Genomic DNA, 15,403 nt, shown 5'->3' with positions numbered 1-15,403 from the left:
TTGTTGTCGTAAACGTACCGTTTCCGTGGCGTTCTACGGCTGTAAGGCATTTTGTGTGTACACAACAGGTTGACGCTGGATTTCCAGGAGACGAACGGACAGGATGTACGCCCAGCCAAGTGTTAGGATTAAATGACCAGACGATTGTATAATTTGTACATCCGGAGTGAGTGTAGTTAAGACGCGGTATATTATAACACTCTTGTACTATAAGACAAGTTCTTTACGCCGGCCTGTAACGGTTTACAGGTTAAAATCATCGTCCTTTGTCGGCCTAGCACCTACATCACCGACTACGCCGCGTTTTCCGACGGTGCCGTCAGTCATATGTTTGTGGGCTTTGTGGTGTTTCTCGTCCCCGCGCCGGCGCAGGCCCTACAGGCGATGAAGCGCGCGCTGGCCCCGGGCGGGGTGCTCGCCATGTCCGTATGGACGAGCAGCCAGTGGATGGACCTAATATACTACCCGACCAAAGTGCGGCCGGACTTGGGCATGCCGACGCTGCCGAGCACGTGGTCGTCCACGGACGGGGTCAAGGCGCAGCTGGCGACGGCAGGGTTCAAGGACATTGAGGTTGTGGAGACGGAGGGCTACATGCCCTTTGACGACCATGCGGAGATTTGTCGCTTCATCTTGACCAAGATGCCTCCCAGTGCGCGGATGGTAGCACAAATGACGGACGAGGAGGTGGTGCGGACGCATGAATTGATGGTGCAGGATTTGAGAGAGTGGTATCCGTCCGTTCCGGCCAAGATGGTCGGGAAGGCGACGATTGCGTTTGCAAAGAAGTGACAGTCTTTGTTCAGTCTTTCTTTGCCGACGGGGACGACACGTTCCGGTATGCTCTCTAGGTGTAGATACATGTAGTTCTAGCTGGTTCTCTTGCACGGAAAAAAAGAAAACACAAAAACTCTCCACTGTCTTCCCACCACAGCACCGTCCACAGCACTTAGTACTCAAACCGAAAGTCCAGCCGCTTGTTGCCCTCGTCTTTCGTGGTCTTGATGTAGTGCTCCCGCTCGGACGGCGTCCATGCGTTCCAGATTTTGTCTCGTCGGTTGTTCTCCCATTTGTAGTAAAAGTTCACCAGCAGGTACAGACATATGTTGCTAATGCAGATGATGATGAGGTTTCTGTTGCCGCGCCGGTAACGAGGGGCGTCATCTATGGTCGCGTTAGATAAACAGTGCAACAAAAGGGACAGCAGAGGTACAGCACAGGACTCACCTGACCGATAGATGTTGGAGTAAATGACACTGCACGCCTGGACCGTCATGTTGTACGCGGCCGTGGACACCGTGCGCGACCGCACCGTGTTGGCGTTTCTCGACACCCAGCCGACCTGCACGGAGTGGTTGCTGGGGTAGCCCAAGAGCACGGTGACAATGGCAAAGACAATCCACCGGCTCTCGGTCGTCGTGTTTGTCGCATAGAGCGCCACGAGGCAGGGCAGCGCCCACACCTGCCCGATGATCCCGTTGAATGCCAGCTTGTGCGACCAGCCGGCAAACCGGGTGACCGTCAACAGTGTAATCATCTTCAGCACGTTGCTGGGAATCACCAGGAGGTTCGTCTGGAACGTGCTGAAGCCAAGGCCCTTGAGACTGTGTTGTGTTAATGTCTCGTGTTATGACAGAAACGCGGGACAGTGTAACCTACCTCAACGTCAGATATTGAGACGGCGGCCCCATTGGCATCTGAAAACAGAGGCCAATCATGTACCTGTTCCACAAAATTAGTACATCGTACGAATGCCCTACAGCACGTCACGTTACGTACACTGGCCAGAGATGGTAGTCGGAGAGCGCCTTGAGGAGAAGCCGGGGCGTAATCGCCTGTCTGTTGTGCATCGTGCCCTTGGACGGGTCGTCGCGAATGGCTCTGTTGATGATGATGTATTCCTCTCTGTGTCATGTCAACTTGCTAGTCCTCGTCTCGAATCTGTTCCGTTCAACAAAAGACATACCGTTCGGTGAACCAGCCCTTCTTGCCGCGCGGAAACCCGCGCGTCTGTGTCGGACTCGGAGGCATAAAGTAAAACGCCGACACGCCGACGGCCAGCGTGATGAGGCCTTCGATGAGGAACAGCCACCGCCAGCCCTCGACGCCCCGGACGCCGTCAATGTGCAGGATGCCAAACGCCATGAAGGAGCCGAGCACGATGGCGCTCGTCTCGGCCGTCCACCAAATCGACAGCCGCACGGGCAGCTCGGCGCTCGTGTAGAAGTAGGACATGAAGAGGTTCATCTGTTGTGCTGCTGTTAGCAGTGTCGTGCGACTACGTCGTGGGAGGCACGAGACGCGGAGTACGGTACGCACGTCTGGAATGAATCCGCCCTGGAGGATGGCCAGCAAGGAGCGCGTGACGAGGAACGACGTGCGGCCACTGAGCTTGTACTGGCTCGCAGCGACAATGCTCCACAAGATCATTTGCAGCGGAATCCACCGATCGGGTCCCATCCTGTTTGTGTTTGGAGTTGCATTAGATATGAACACGAACGTGACATGAACGTGAACTTCCCCTGTTGCGTCAACATACCATTTCGAAATCAGCTGTGATGGGATCTCGGCACACATAAAGGACAGCGAAAAGACCGAATTGCCCAGATTGTAATCTGTTGAAGTGAGATGAGCATTCGAAGTTGCACACAAAGGATGACAAAGGGGGCATTATTAACACACACCGTTCGTGGTGAGATGGAGGTCCGTCAAGAAGTTGTTTGTCAGCGCCTGTGAGAGATTGGCGCGGTCAATCTCCAGCGCCATAAAGGCAACACACGTAAAGACGAAAATGCGCAAATCAATCTTGCGGACCAGAGCCTGCGGCGAAGAGTGTCAAAAAAAGAGGAGCTTGAAGACAGGACCGAAAGAAGGCAGAAGAGGGCCTACTTTCTCTTCCCGCCACGTCCACCGCACCGACGGATCGAACCGGTGGATGTTCTCCCAGTCCGCTCGGGGCCGGTACTCAATGGCCAGCTTGGGATCGTCAAACACGGACGGCTGCGTCGCAATCGCGTCGAGGTCCAGCGGTTCCGACTTGCGCCAGAAGAAGGTCCGTTTCCTGGAAATGGGCTCGCCCAGTGGCTGTTCGCTGATGGGAAACTGCGGTGGCACTTCGCGGACCGTCAGCTGCGGTGTCTTGTCGTCGCCCGAGCTCGAGTTGGCCGGTTCATTGTCGGTGGCGGCATTGCCGGTGGCGGTCGAGGAGGAGCTGACACTCCAAAGCACGGTCGGCATCGCTGCAAAGGTATGTCGATTCACTTTGGGTTGGTTGTAGAACGGAACAGAGTGTCTGGGAACATTCAAGTTTTAACGGTGGCCCTTTGAGACTGGCCGATCAGTCCTCAGTATCTGGACCGATCCGGTCGTGATGCATTTTATACAGGGCCATGGGCTCGACTCGAACCCAATTGTGAATGTCCCTGTTCCATGTTCGCGTAGAAGGCCTCGTTGGCATTGCATGGTCGCGTAGAATGTCTCGTCGACGATCCAATGTCGCGTACAAAGCCTTTTCATGGTAGATTCGTCATTTTGGTATGACTTACGGCCTTATATACGTCAGTGCCATAAACTATTTCGTAGACACAAATGCCACCTGGACTGGCATCTCACATCTCACCAATGCAACTTGTGGCCTGCGATTCGTCCAAATCGTATTGCATAATGGTCTTGGCGAAACCGACCTCGAGACGCAATTCGGAGACGACTTTGTACAATATATCCATGACTACATGACTAGAAATGACAACAACATCACCACCACAGCTGATAAATCCGACGTCTGTCCGCGGAGATGCTGTCTCCGCCAGCGGTTCACCTTTGCGCGCTCCACTCCTTTGCAAGGCGCCTCTCATTGGTGTGAAATAGGGAAGCAGTCATCACGAGGTCATTGGACAAACACAAAATCTGTTGGACATGTTGACAATCTCGCATCAACGCTGCTGATTCGCCTCGACCTCACCACGGTCCTGACCAAGTCAGGTGCATCATGCTAATTATTCATTTCTTGCTCTGGCGTGACGTCTAGATGTCGCGCAGGATTAATATGCCAGCGAGAGTCGTCGCGTGTGACGGACGCATCGAGCATCGTCTTGCTCGCAACCGCAATGTGACCGAGAAACAGACAAGTGTCGGGGCTGCAAATGCCGAATGAACCAAAAGGAAACAAGTGACGAGCATATGAAAGCAAAAAAGACGGACGAGCAGAAAAAATGGATGACAGGAGGGGGGTTGAGAAGGTTTTTAGCTGTTTAGGTCTACTTTGTTTACATGGAGTCGATCCAACACGTCAATGCTTCTTCTACAACTTGAGATGCAGCACGTGAAAGGAACAGCGACGTTGGACTCTAGCTCCCTCTGAACTGGTGTGCAGTCGACTCCGCCTCACCACCTCCCTCTGCCATGAAAATGGAGCACATAGTGACGCTGGCTTCGTTTTCTTTTCCTTTGGTACGGAGCCAGAGAGCATCGCCCCCACGACGTTTGGACTGGCTAGGTAGGTGCCAGGACGCTATTAAGAACGTGGTAGGGTAAAACGAAGCATGGGCCATTGGCGAATACGACGCTGGGATACGACGGCGTTGGATACAAGCATTGATGTTTATGTCATGTATTACTGTGCGGGAGGCAGGACAGCTGAAAGCAGGGAAGATGAGTGTATTATGTGTGTATTATGTGTGATAATATACGACGAACGGCGAAATGATAAAAGAGAGGGCGAAAGGAAGACTTGACAACGTGGTTGTTGACAAGTTGGAAAACTCTGCAGCATTTTAATTGCGTACGGCATACGTGGAAGCCACAAAATAGACGAGCGTTACATTGGCGTAACGATGGAAAAGGGGGAGGAAAAAGAAAATAAAACTGGCAAGCAGTTGTTGAAACTACATGGCACATAATCCCGGCAAACACGACAATACGACGCGGGAGGGGGCGAGGCAGAAGGAAAAAAGAGGCGAACAAGATGCGAGTTGAAGTTGTGTCAAGAAATAGCATTAAAAGTATAAAGGTGTCCGACGTCGGAGACACAAAAAAGCGACATGGTCAAAGTGAAAAACGGCAGTATCCGACGAGACGAGACGAGTTTGTTGGCATGGATGAAGCTGAAATAAGGCTCCGGTGATCGACACGGGCGCGCGAGAAACGAACGTCTAAAATAGGCCCGCCCCGTCGCCTCAAATCCGTGTAAGACAAGCAGACGGAGGAAAGGCGCTTGAGAAGGTTTTTGCGTGGTTTGTGCCGACTGCAGAAGTGGGCTGGATGCAAAAAAAATCCAATTAGAACAAATCAAAGGAGACTGGTGGAAAGACAAACCCCACGCTTTAGAAAAGCGTTGCATGGGAGGAAGCGCACGCTATGGAATACGACGTAGAAAAACAGAGTAATCAGCTTGTCTTGGATGTCGTATTCGAACTGACCAAACTGACTGGTCATGTCGTGGCCGCGTCTTGTCACTTTATTGCCATGGCCGGTCTGTCTTTGAAACGCCGCCCTTAACTATCCATACATCTAAGCCGACAGTTCGCTCTGTCGCACCTCTCGTCTTGTCTTTGCCCTTCCCCTCTCTTGATTGCAACGCTGCATGGATGCGAGTGTGCATCGATTCTCCAGTCGCAGGCCACATGGCGTCCTCTTTTGACTCCACTACGTTGTTACTGCGCAATGCTTTCTTTTTCTGTTGTTTCGGTATGAAATGTTGCCTGCCGACCCTGGCGAGTTGACCCTGGACGCCATACCCAGGATCCAGCATGGTGGCCTGACCTGACCACGAGCCGACACGATCAGCAACAGACAGATGATGGCAGGGATGGCGTCGATAAGGGTGAATCCGACAGGAAGAGACATCCGAAGACGGCTGCATAGTGATTCAGCTGGCGATCTATTTCGTTGTTCGGGGTATATATCAGCCTCTCCTAGTCTCCGTCCAAGTCGATGATGTCTCTGCCCTGCATCTAAGAACGTCCTCGTACTTTGCACTATATTTCCACCAATACCGCCCCCAAACATCCATCTCCCACCGCCATCATGACGGCCGATCCTGTCCACTTTGTCACGTACTGTGGCTCCAAGGCCAATCGCGTGGTGCCGGTCAAGACGACGCGCGCCGTCGGCCCCAACGACTGCCTCGTCGAGGTCACGCACAGCGGCTACTGTGCTACGGACACGTACTTTACGGCGGTGCCCATGGGCCTCGGCCACGAAGGCGTCGGCATCATCCGCCGCGTCGGTCCCGCCGTCAAACAGCACAAAATGTACATCTGTCCACTTTCCAATCCTGATCGTTCCTCCTTGTTCTTTTTGCTTTCACTTTTTTTCGAGCCATTCTGACGCATCTAGTGGCGACCGCGTCGGCTGGGGCTTTGTCCACGAGGCGTGCTTCAGCTGCAAGCAGTGCCTGTCGGGCGGCGAGATCTACTGCCTCCAGCGCAAGATGTACGGCTTCGGCAACTTGGACCAGGGCTCGCTGGCCAGCCACGCCGTGTGGGACGAGAACTTCTTGTTCCCCATCCCGGACGCCTTGGCCTCGGCCGTCGCCGCGCCGCTCATGTGCGCCGGGGCCAGCGTCTTTGGCGCGCTGCAGCAGCGCGGCTACAAGGCGACGGACCGCTGCGGCGTCGTCGGCGTCGGCGGCCTGGGCCACCTGGCGATCCAGTTTGCCCACAAGATGGGCATGGAGGTCGTGGCCTTTTCGACGACCGAGGCCAAGCGCGCCGCGGCCACGGCGTTTGGCGCCGACGAGTTTGTGGTGCTGCCGCGGGCCAGCAGCGCCCGTCTGTCGGGCATCAAGAGGCTCGACCACCTGCTCGTCTGCAGCACCGCGCAGCCCGACTACCGCGTGTTTCTGGACATCCTGGAGCCGCGCGCCACGCTGTATCCGCTCACGGCGTTTGAAAAGGACGTCACCTACCCGCACCTCGACCTCATCTTCTCGGGCGTCACCATCCAGGGCACCATGATTGCCACCAAGCAGGGGTACCTCGACATGCTCAACTTTTGCGTCCGGCACGGCATCCAGTCCGTCAACCAAGAGTATCCCATGACCGTGGCCGGCATCGAGGCGTGCAACACGGACCTCAAGGCGGGCACGATGCGGTACCGCGGTGTCCTCGTGGCCGAAGGCGCCGACCGCAGCGGAGAGACTGCCATTGAACCAGAGGCAAACAAGCCTGCAGAGACGGAGACAGAGACGGAGACAGAGACGGAGGCAGAGGCGGAGGCAAAGGCAGATGCCACCAATGTCGCAGTCGTTGTTGATGGCGAGAAGAGCGGCACCAATGGCAGCAACGGCAGCATCGGAGAGGGCACACAGGTGTCTGGGTAAGGGGAAGTTAGGGGGCGTAGAATAGAGGCGTGTCAGGAGAATTGCAGTATCGCAGTCAATTTATATTGTATCTAGTTCCGGACCGGGGCGTATAAAGGACGAAGACAGAAAATCAACCGAGCTTTTGAAAATCAATTGTGCATCTACAGCCTCCACCTCGCCACTCGACTATGTACACATACAGCATCTCAAACCGCCGCCACAGTCGCTGTGGCCACCTCAATCTGCGTCACGGTGTGCATCCGCGTCGACGTCACGTACACAACGGCCGTGCTGTCTGCATTGCCTGCGTTGCCTGCGTTGTCTGCATTGCTTGCAACGTCTGCAAAGGCAACACGGTCCGCATTTGGCTGAATGTCGTTTGCAACGCGAACGACCGCAGTCGATGTTGTTGTCGACGTCGTTGTCGTCGTTGATGTCGTCGTCGTCGTCGTCGTCGTCGTTGTAGCCGCTCTCGTCGCATTAAAAGACGCCGACGATGTCGAAGCCGGCAGGGTGACGTGCACCGTGCTGACCACCGTCTTTGTTTCCGTCACCGGCGGCAGCGTGACCGAGACAATGGCCGTGGCCGTCGATGTTGCCTGCACCACATGCGTCGACGTCGTCTCTTGGACGTGCGTGACCACCGCCGTCGCTGTCGCTGTCGCTGTCGCTGTCGCTGTCGCTGTCGCTGTCGCTGTCGCTGTCAATGTTGCCGTCGACGTCGTGTCAATCACGTGCGTCGACGTCGTCTCCTGGACGTGTGTGACCACCGCGGTCGCCGTCGCCGTCGTCAACAGCGTCTTGCTCACCGGCACGTCGACCGTCACAGAGACGGTCACGTCCACCGTGTGCGTCTCGTTGACCGTGTTGGTCAGCGTGCGGTAGACGGTCGACGTGTGGATGACGTCCGACGTCCAGACCGCGGTCGACGTCGTGACGGAGGTCGCATTCCACGTGCGCGTGACATCGAATGTGCGCGTGATGTTGAGCGTGCGGGAGACGGACGTGGTCACGGGAATCGTCGTCGTCTGCGTTTGCGTCTGCGTTTGCGTCTGCGTTTGTGTCTGCGTTTGTGTCTGCGTCTGCGTCTTTGTCACGGTCAAGTCCGAAATGATAGTCGACGTCACACGTGACACGGCCACTGTCGTGCTCGTCTCTGTCGCGAGCTGCGTCTGCGTGACGACAGCCGTTTCCGTCTTTGTCGCCGTCGCCGTCACCACGGCCGTCGACGTCGCATTGGCCCATTTCGTCGTCAGCACCGTCTCGTGCGCCACGTCGGTCGACGTCGACGTCGTCTCGGCCGTCACCCAGTGCGTCGTGTAGCGTGTGCTCGTCAGCACCCGCGTCGAGCTCTCCAGGTCCGTCACGTAGATGGCGTTGGTGCTCGTCACGGTGGCCGTCGCCGTCGCCGTCTCCCAGTGTGTCGACAGCAGCGTCTTGGTCAGCGACTGTGTCGCCGTGGCCAGGCTCGTGACGTACACCATGCTCGTCGCTGTTGTGCTCGTGCTGTCAATCGTCGTCACCGTGACCGTCGCTATCGCCGTCTCGCTGACCACGACTGACACGACCGACGCCACGGTGCCCGTCGTCACGACTTTCGTCGAGGTCGTCGTCGCCGTGGTCAGTGCCGTCGCTTTCGTCTCGGTTGTCGTCGTGGTCGCTGTCGACAGCTTCGTAAACGTCTTCCACGTAAACAGCGTCGACGACGCCGGCACCAGACGCGTCACCGTGGTTGTGGCTGTCACTTGGGCCGTCACAATCGACGTCACGTACACGACCGAGCCGATGGTCGTCGTTGCCACAGACCCGCCGCCATCACCGCCGCCTCCGCTGTTGCTTCCACCATTTCCACTGTCACCACCTCCGCCACCCACCCCCAGATACTGCGCACCGCACAAGCCGTGGCTGGCCTGGCATCCGTCGAGACAGTGATCCGCCGTGTTGCCGCACCAGCCGTGCTCCGAACAGCAGTCACCGTATTCGGAGCCAATACACGTCGACACGATGCCGTAGCCGCATGAACCGTCTTGAGAGATGGGCACGTCGTCGGCGGCGACCCTCGAAACGAGACAGAGTACCGCCACGACTGCCAGTGGCAGCGACGGGAATCGGCGTGAAAATCCCATAGTGATCCTGGTTTTGTTGCCAAGAAGGAAAAACGAACGAATTGAAATTGATCAGCCGTTGTCACAAAATCAAAATCGAAACAAAAAGAAACCCAACACAAAAACTTAAAACCAAGAAACCAAAACGTTCAATCGTCAAACGTGGACTGAACAACATGGACGCAACTCCTCTTTTACAAGCCTTTGCGGACAGGTGGGATAATTGGAAGATTACGCAATATGACGAGAAACTGCCAGGCGGAGCCGGCTGCATATGGGAATGGGCATGTCGAGCCGATGCGGAGCATTGGCAGATTCAGATGCCCAAATAATATTGTTAATCTGTTATCATGTTGCCTTCCCATAGATGGCTGTTCAGTAGCATGCAAACAAAGAGCAGACGTGCATATGGCGCGGGCGGAACAATGGCACATCCGTGAAAAGAAATAGTCGAGCAAGTATTCAGGTACCCGTTCCTGCTAAATGGGACCAAGGACGGCAAAGGGCGGTAGAATGTGTACGTATGCTTTCTCCCGCCTCGTTTGTCCCGCGCCTCAACCATTGTTGGGACGAAGGTAACTCTTGCTGCTCCCACACACCGTCTACGGTGTGTCTTGCAGAGTAACGTCTCAAATCACACATTCTAACCTGTTACTTAAAGATGTGACGACGAATTTGTGGCATGCAAAGAGGCGGGGCGTTGCAACATAGCATCTTCTCGGACGCAATGTAACAAATTCTGGGCAAAAATCGAGTGGCTATGTTCGAGTGTGGATATATTGTGCCGCGTACAAAGTCGTAGGACCGCAAGAATAGTGGGAAAGGGAAACATGAGATGAACGTCTGGCTGTTGAGACGGCATATATTTCCCATAGAAACAAGAAGTGGTTACGCAAACCCTATATCGGACTCCCGACCAGTAGGATCGCTGTACATGAACAGCAGCACGCTCGCCGGGAAAATTCAAATGTATTGTTTCCCTGCATTCGCTTGTTCATTATGACCCAAGATAGTATTAATATATGTGTGGCCTGCGAAGAATGGGCGATCGTTGATGTTTCTATACCCGAAGACGGCACGCGGCAGTTGAGCCGGAAAGCAGGCCGTAATAGGCGAAAAGAAACGATCTCCAGATCAAATAGGATAAATGTGACAGACTGAAAATAGAACTCCAGGTGTTTTGTGTAGAGGAAGAGGCATGAAATAAAAGGCGTAAAACTTTGATTTCGCTTGCGATCAGTTCAGTTTCCTTCACCATTGCTGGAAGCTCCAAAGATAAATCTTACAAAAATGAAAAATAATAAAACCTTGCAAAAGCGCTATATATTCCTCCTCCCAACTTGAAAAAAATCCTGCAGCTATAGACCCCTACTTATAAATTTGATTTGCCAGACAGTAACCAAAATGCCTCCTTCCCAACTGGTGATAGGTGGTGCAGTTCCCCTGATGTAAACAGTCCCGTGAGGTCACGTGTGGATCTACACTACCTCCGTAAATCTTGACGTGCCAAAGTCGCTCCCCGCGAAGCCGAGTTGTAAACAACGTACCACAGGCGAACCTCCCTCGACATGGCAAATCCGTCTCCTCAAGCCCGCGACGACATCGCCATCCATGGTGTCGATGTCCAGCCACACACCCAGTGTGCTCACTGGCACTCGGACCGCGACATCATCGCCATCCGCCACAAGTGCTGTGGCAACTACTACGCCTGCATCAGCTGCCACGAGGCGCTGGCCAAACACCCGTCGACGTGCTGGCCCAAGACTGAGCGTGCTACGGTCCCCGTCGTCTTGTGCGGCCGCTGCCGTCGTCAATGGACCATTGCCGAGTACATGGCCTGCAACAGTGCCTGTCCCGGCTGCCAGGCGGCATTCAACCCGGGCTGTGCGCGGCATTACGACCTCTACTTTGAGATGTGACGCGCCCGTCCAATACGACCATTGGACGCCGTTGCAATGCGTCGCCTCGTGAAGCACCACCAATCTGAAGATACGAAAAACAAATCCGATGTCATTTGCTTCTCCCGTCCCTCGGGCAAGGATGACGCAGCGCTGCGTGGATTGGCTAGCTTAACGATTACGCATTAGCATAACTTTCTTACCGAACCCGGCGCCCATCTCCAACCAACGGGGCAGGATCAGCAGAACAGCGTCACAATAGGTACGAATTTACAACTTAAAAGTAGCGTGGCGCAACAGACAACGATCCGACGACATCTGCAATCCTTGCAACTCTCAGCAGCGCAAGAGGACCATTTCCCCAGACGTTGCTACCACCACCGTATGGCATCAACGGCGCATTCTGTCGACGGCCTGCCCTACCTCATCCTCGACCGCATCTGCGACCTCCTTGATGATGAGTCGGCTGATCGACGCGACCTGTGGTCGTTTTCGTTGACCTGCCGTCGCTTTTGCGAGGCGGCCGACCCGCGCCGGTTCTGCCAGATTGTGGTCTGTGTGCAATTTGTCGACGGCGTCGACGCGACTGTTGCCCAATTTCGGGCGCTGCTCGGCCGCGACAACGGCCGCCGGTATGGCTACGTGCGCCGTCTCCGGGTGCAAGGTCTCGCCGCCAGGGCCAATCGAGATCCAGACTTGCAATCAGACCTCGACGAGCAGAGCGCCGACCAGGCACCCTACGAAGCGTTTACCTACGGCACGTTTGACGTCATGCACCCGTTCTGTCGCCTGCGCGAACATGCGCCCTGGTACCTCGATCACGGCGACCGCCCGGGCTTGTGGCAGGCGTTTGCCGAGTTGATGCGCGAGCTACCCGCCCTGCGCGATGTCATCTGGACCTCGTGGCACATGCCCCGTGCCGTGCTCGAAGCAGTGCAGATGCCGCGTGCGCACATGTGCCGTCTGCACATGTCCGGCTGTGCATTCCAGCTGCGCAGTCTCATTTACGAACGCGACCATCCGCGATCCATCAGTGCGGACGACTATGCTCTGATGACGTGCCCGGCCTTGTACAGCGTCAGTGCCCGGGTCGAGCCCTTGAACAAGGACGGCTTGCTTGATTACAACGACTACGCCCTCCAGCAGATGATGGCCGGCCTGGCGCCAAACTTGACCAATGTCTCGCTCGGACCTGGTATCTCGGAAACGTCGGCTTGGAACGACGCAGACGACCTGGGTCGGCCGAAATTCGGCGGGTTCTTCCTCGGAGACGACAATGCGGATCTCAAAAACCACTACGCCGAGAAAACGACAACCATGAAAGGCGCGCCACTCCAAAACCTCAGTCTTGCTACGGGTCTGCCCGCACACATCTTCCAATGCTGGGATATGACAAAGGTGCGGCGCATGTACGTCGAGTGGGACCACGACGTCGGCGCCGCCCTAGCCGAATATGCCGCGCGCGGTGAGCTTCGCTCCCTCGAGGTGCTGTGGCTCACCACCACGTTCTTCGTGCAAGAGCCAGCACGGAGCCAGGCGCACATGCTGCAGATTTTCAGCAACGCGGGACCCCTGCAGCGCCTGCACATGAAGGGCGTCTTTACCGACATTGTGTTCAACGCCATCGCGCGCCATCACGGAGCGACCCTGCGGGCCCTTTCCATTGCCACGTTTGGGGAGTACCTGTGGGACCACGACGCAGGTGAGGACGTTCCGCGAACCTTCTTCAACTGGTCTCCTAATGCCATCCTGGAACTACCCGAGCTGTTCCCGCTCCTGGAAGCCGTCTCCGTGGCCATGGACCGGACTCGGGGTGACTGCGGCGAAGTCGCCTTGTACCGCGCGCTCAGCCGGATGCCCAGCCTGCAATACCTGCTTATTCGTCTCGTCTGTTCGATTTATCTAGGGGTCGATGCTGCAAGGCGATCCGAGGTCTTCTCGGGGGACGACAGACGGCTGATGGCCTACGCAAACAAGGCGACCTTTGCGAACGCCGCCGTGGATGCCACGCTCGCTCGCGCCGTCTTCGGCGTCGTCTCCAACAACGGACAGGGACCGCTGCAAATGCTTCACATTCAGCCTCGATCCAGCCTGGAGTCCAATGACGCGAATTTCGAAAGCGCCATGGATAGCTTGAATCGGTCATGGGCGCTGCATCGCCAAGCAGACGGCACCATCGTCATCAAGCCTCTAGACGTCCTTAGGCTACGCAGCGCCGTCGAAACGTGCACAGAAATGACCGAGGCGAACGAAACTTGCTCCGCAGATGACAAAGTGTTCTTTCCAGATGTCTTCCAAGAGTTGTGGCCAGGAAACGGGCCGTGGTGGGAGAATTATACCAGTTTGCCTCTTGACCTGTCCTAGAAGCGTAGACGGAGTCGATACTCTATATATACATAGCGTTTAGGAAATGTAATTCTTTTAACTACCTTTTGTTACGTGATATTCAAAAAAGCACATAGAAACAAAGGCCAGCCAAAAAAAAAAAAAAAAAAAAAAAAAACCGACCATGTAGGGTGACAAAAATTTCTCTCTCGCCGGGAATTGAACCCGGGTCCCGGGCGTGACAAGCCCGTATACTGACCACTATACTACAAGAGATTATTGCTTCGAATCGATGTGAGAAATGTCACTAAGATGACTTATTAAATCATACTGCACTTTTCAGCGCATAGCCACCGAACTTTGCCCCCAGATTTACGTATTTCAGGGGCCTTGGTTGGCTCTTCCGCCCTGTGATCGGCCTGTAAAATCAAGTCTCGAAAATGTTGATGTTTTGAACAGGCGACTCATATTTACAGCCACAAAACCCCCCCCCCCCACCAAAAAAAAAAAGTCAAACCGAAAGTGCACAAGGATGTGCTCATTTCTTTCCCGCAGAAAACACTATGTAACCTACTTGTGCTAGGCGCCTTCGTATCTACTCTGATCTTTGAGCTGGATTGTGTAACGCAAAACACTGGTACCGTTCCTTTCTCTCCTCGATTTCTTTATTTGTCTATATTTTTTGCCTTCTTCTTACTTGCATGAGTACAGTAAAATAAAACAAGGATAAAACGAAGAATCCAAGTGCCATCGTAAGATTCTACTCATTCTACTCGGAAACATCATATCTTTGCAACACGAACAGTTGTTTTTCTTCATTGTTCCTTGATTGATATTGAACAAGGACACAGTTCTCCCCAGGCTCTTGGAAAGGCAGAAGAAGACATGTCGAGGAGAAACGAAGTTTGGTATATTCTACTAACTTTCGTGTTGTACGTGTTCCTTGTGTTTCCCCTTTTCTTCAAGTGGACTTTCAGTTATATTCAAAGACTTGATGCTAATAATACGCCCGTTTATGTGAAAAGAGTCATTTCCACTAAATTTTCAAGGGATCCACTTCCTTGTACCTAATGACTGTATAAGAAAAGTTAAGCCCGTATTTTCACAAGCGAACACCGGCCCCTTGGCCTAATGGTAAGGCGTTGCTTTCCGGTGGCAAAGATTCTGGGTTCGAGTCCCAGGGGGGTCGATTTTTTGACTTTTGCGTTTTGCTACTCGTTCATTTCTCCGCAAAAGAACACTTGATCTGGAGAGATTTTTGCTGGTCGCTGTTCGTCTGGCTTTTTTTTTTATATATCTTGAATTGCGTGGTTTTTGTTGGCAGGTGGCTCACCAATGTTTTCGTCGCTGTACGCAATTTTGCGGCTCAAAGTTTACGTATTTCTTCTTTCTGTTACCAGGGAGCCTCGTGGGTTGTTTGCCTGTCCTGGCTTGTATCGACTTTCAGATTGAAGTGGATTAATTGTTTCTTTAGGGCTGTTGGTGCCCAAAACGGCAACCGTCGACAGCGTCGATCACTTGGAACTATCACCTTTATGAAAAGACACTATTGAATGCCAGTTGCCGCAACAAATAAATATTTTATGCGCTGTCCGTTTCTTTTGACAAAGGTCGCGGTCTGACAAGAAAGAGCCTGTGGGGAATTGTGGCACATGAAACTACGCAAACGTCAGCAGCCAGAAGCCCAGCCGCTGCGATGTGTCAATTCTGTCAATCCTTTTGTCAATCTTTGTCGTTGCTGCGACAGGTTTCTTGGTTGCCGCGATTCATAC

The 15,403-nt window shown here is 54.2% G+C and overlaps 6 protein-coding genes and 2 non-coding genes across 8 annotated transcripts; 5 read left to right on the top strand and 3 right to left on the bottom strand.

Moving 5' to 3' along the window:
• Positions 1-327: 327 nt before the first annotated feature.
• On the top strand, positions 328-792 carry SPBR_03319 (uncharacterized protein; the record flags this gene model as incomplete). Its single annotated transcript, XM_040761622.1, has 1 exon — positions 328-792. One exon carries the CDS (start codon positions 328-330, stop codon positions 790-792), a length of 465 nt encoding a protein of 154 aa, XP_040620133.1.
• Positions 793-949: 157 nt separating this feature from the next.
• On the bottom strand, positions 950-3,237 carry SPBR_02430 (uncharacterized protein; the record flags this gene model as incomplete). The annotated part of the gene is made up of 7 exons (XM_040760733.1): positions 950-1,164; positions 1,228-1,604; positions 1,660-1,722; positions 1,780-1,905; positions 1,967-2,615; positions 2,685-2,820; positions 2,890-3,237. 7 exons carry the CDS (start codon positions 3,235-3,237, stop codon positions 950-952), a joined length of 1,914 nt encoding a protein of 637 aa, XP_040620132.1.
• A 2,787-nt stretch (positions 3,238-6,024) lies between these two features.
• On the top strand, positions 6,025-7,321 carry SPBR_02860 (NADP-dependent alcohol dehydrogenase; the record flags this gene model as incomplete). The annotated part of the gene is made up of 2 exons (XM_040761163.1): positions 6,025-6,251; positions 6,337-7,321. The coding sequence occupies 2 exons, from the start codon at positions 6,025-6,027 to the stop codon at positions 7,319-7,321; spliced, it is 1,212 nt and encodes a 403-aa protein (XP_040620131.1).
• A 188-nt stretch (positions 7,322-7,509) lies between these two features.
• Positions 7,510-9,429, bottom strand: SPBR_02548 (uncharacterized protein; the record flags this gene model as incomplete). The annotated part of the gene is made up of 1 exon (XM_040760851.1): positions 7,510-9,429. One exon carries the CDS (start codon positions 9,427-9,429, stop codon positions 7,510-7,512), a length of 1,920 nt encoding a protein of 639 aa, XP_040620130.1.
• A 1,547-nt stretch (positions 9,430-10,976) lies between these two features.
• SPBR_03353 (zinc finger CHY domain-containing protein) lies at positions 10,977-11,327 on the top strand (the record flags this gene model as incomplete). The annotated part of the gene is made up of 1 exon (XM_040761655.1): positions 10,977-11,327. One exon carries the CDS (start codon positions 10,977-10,979, stop codon positions 11,325-11,327), a length of 351 nt encoding a protein of 116 aa, XP_040620129.1.
• Positions 11,328-11,690: 363 nt separating this feature from the next.
• Positions 11,691-13,670, top strand: SPBR_02523 (uncharacterized protein; the record flags this gene model as incomplete). Its single annotated transcript, XM_040760826.1, has 1 exon — positions 11,691-13,670. One exon carries the CDS (start codon positions 11,691-11,693, stop codon positions 13,668-13,670), a length of 1,980 nt encoding a protein of 659 aa, XP_040620128.1.
• A 165-nt stretch (positions 13,671-13,835) lies between these two features.
• On the bottom strand, positions 13,836-13,907 carry SPBR_09491. Its single transcript has one exon. It is a non-coding gene; the product is annotated as a tRNA-Asp (tRNA).
• Positions 13,908-14,748: 841 nt separating this feature from the next.
• Positions 14,749-14,820, top strand: SPBR_09508. Its single transcript has one exon. It is a non-coding gene; the product is annotated as a tRNA-Arg (tRNA).
• The last annotated feature ends 583 nt before the right edge of the window (positions 14,821-15,403 follow it).

This window comes from Sporothrix brasiliensis (assembly GCF_000820605.1).
Source record: "Sporothrix brasiliensis 5110 chromosome Unknown Cont17, whole genome shotgun sequence".
Classification (NCBI taxonomy): domain Eukaryota; kingdom Fungi; phylum Ascomycota; class Sordariomycetes; order Ophiostomatales; family Ophiostomataceae; genus Sporothrix; species Sporothrix brasiliensis.
The sequence above is the reverse complement of the archived record's forward strand: the minus strand, read 5'-3'. Positions and strand labels throughout refer to the sequence as shown.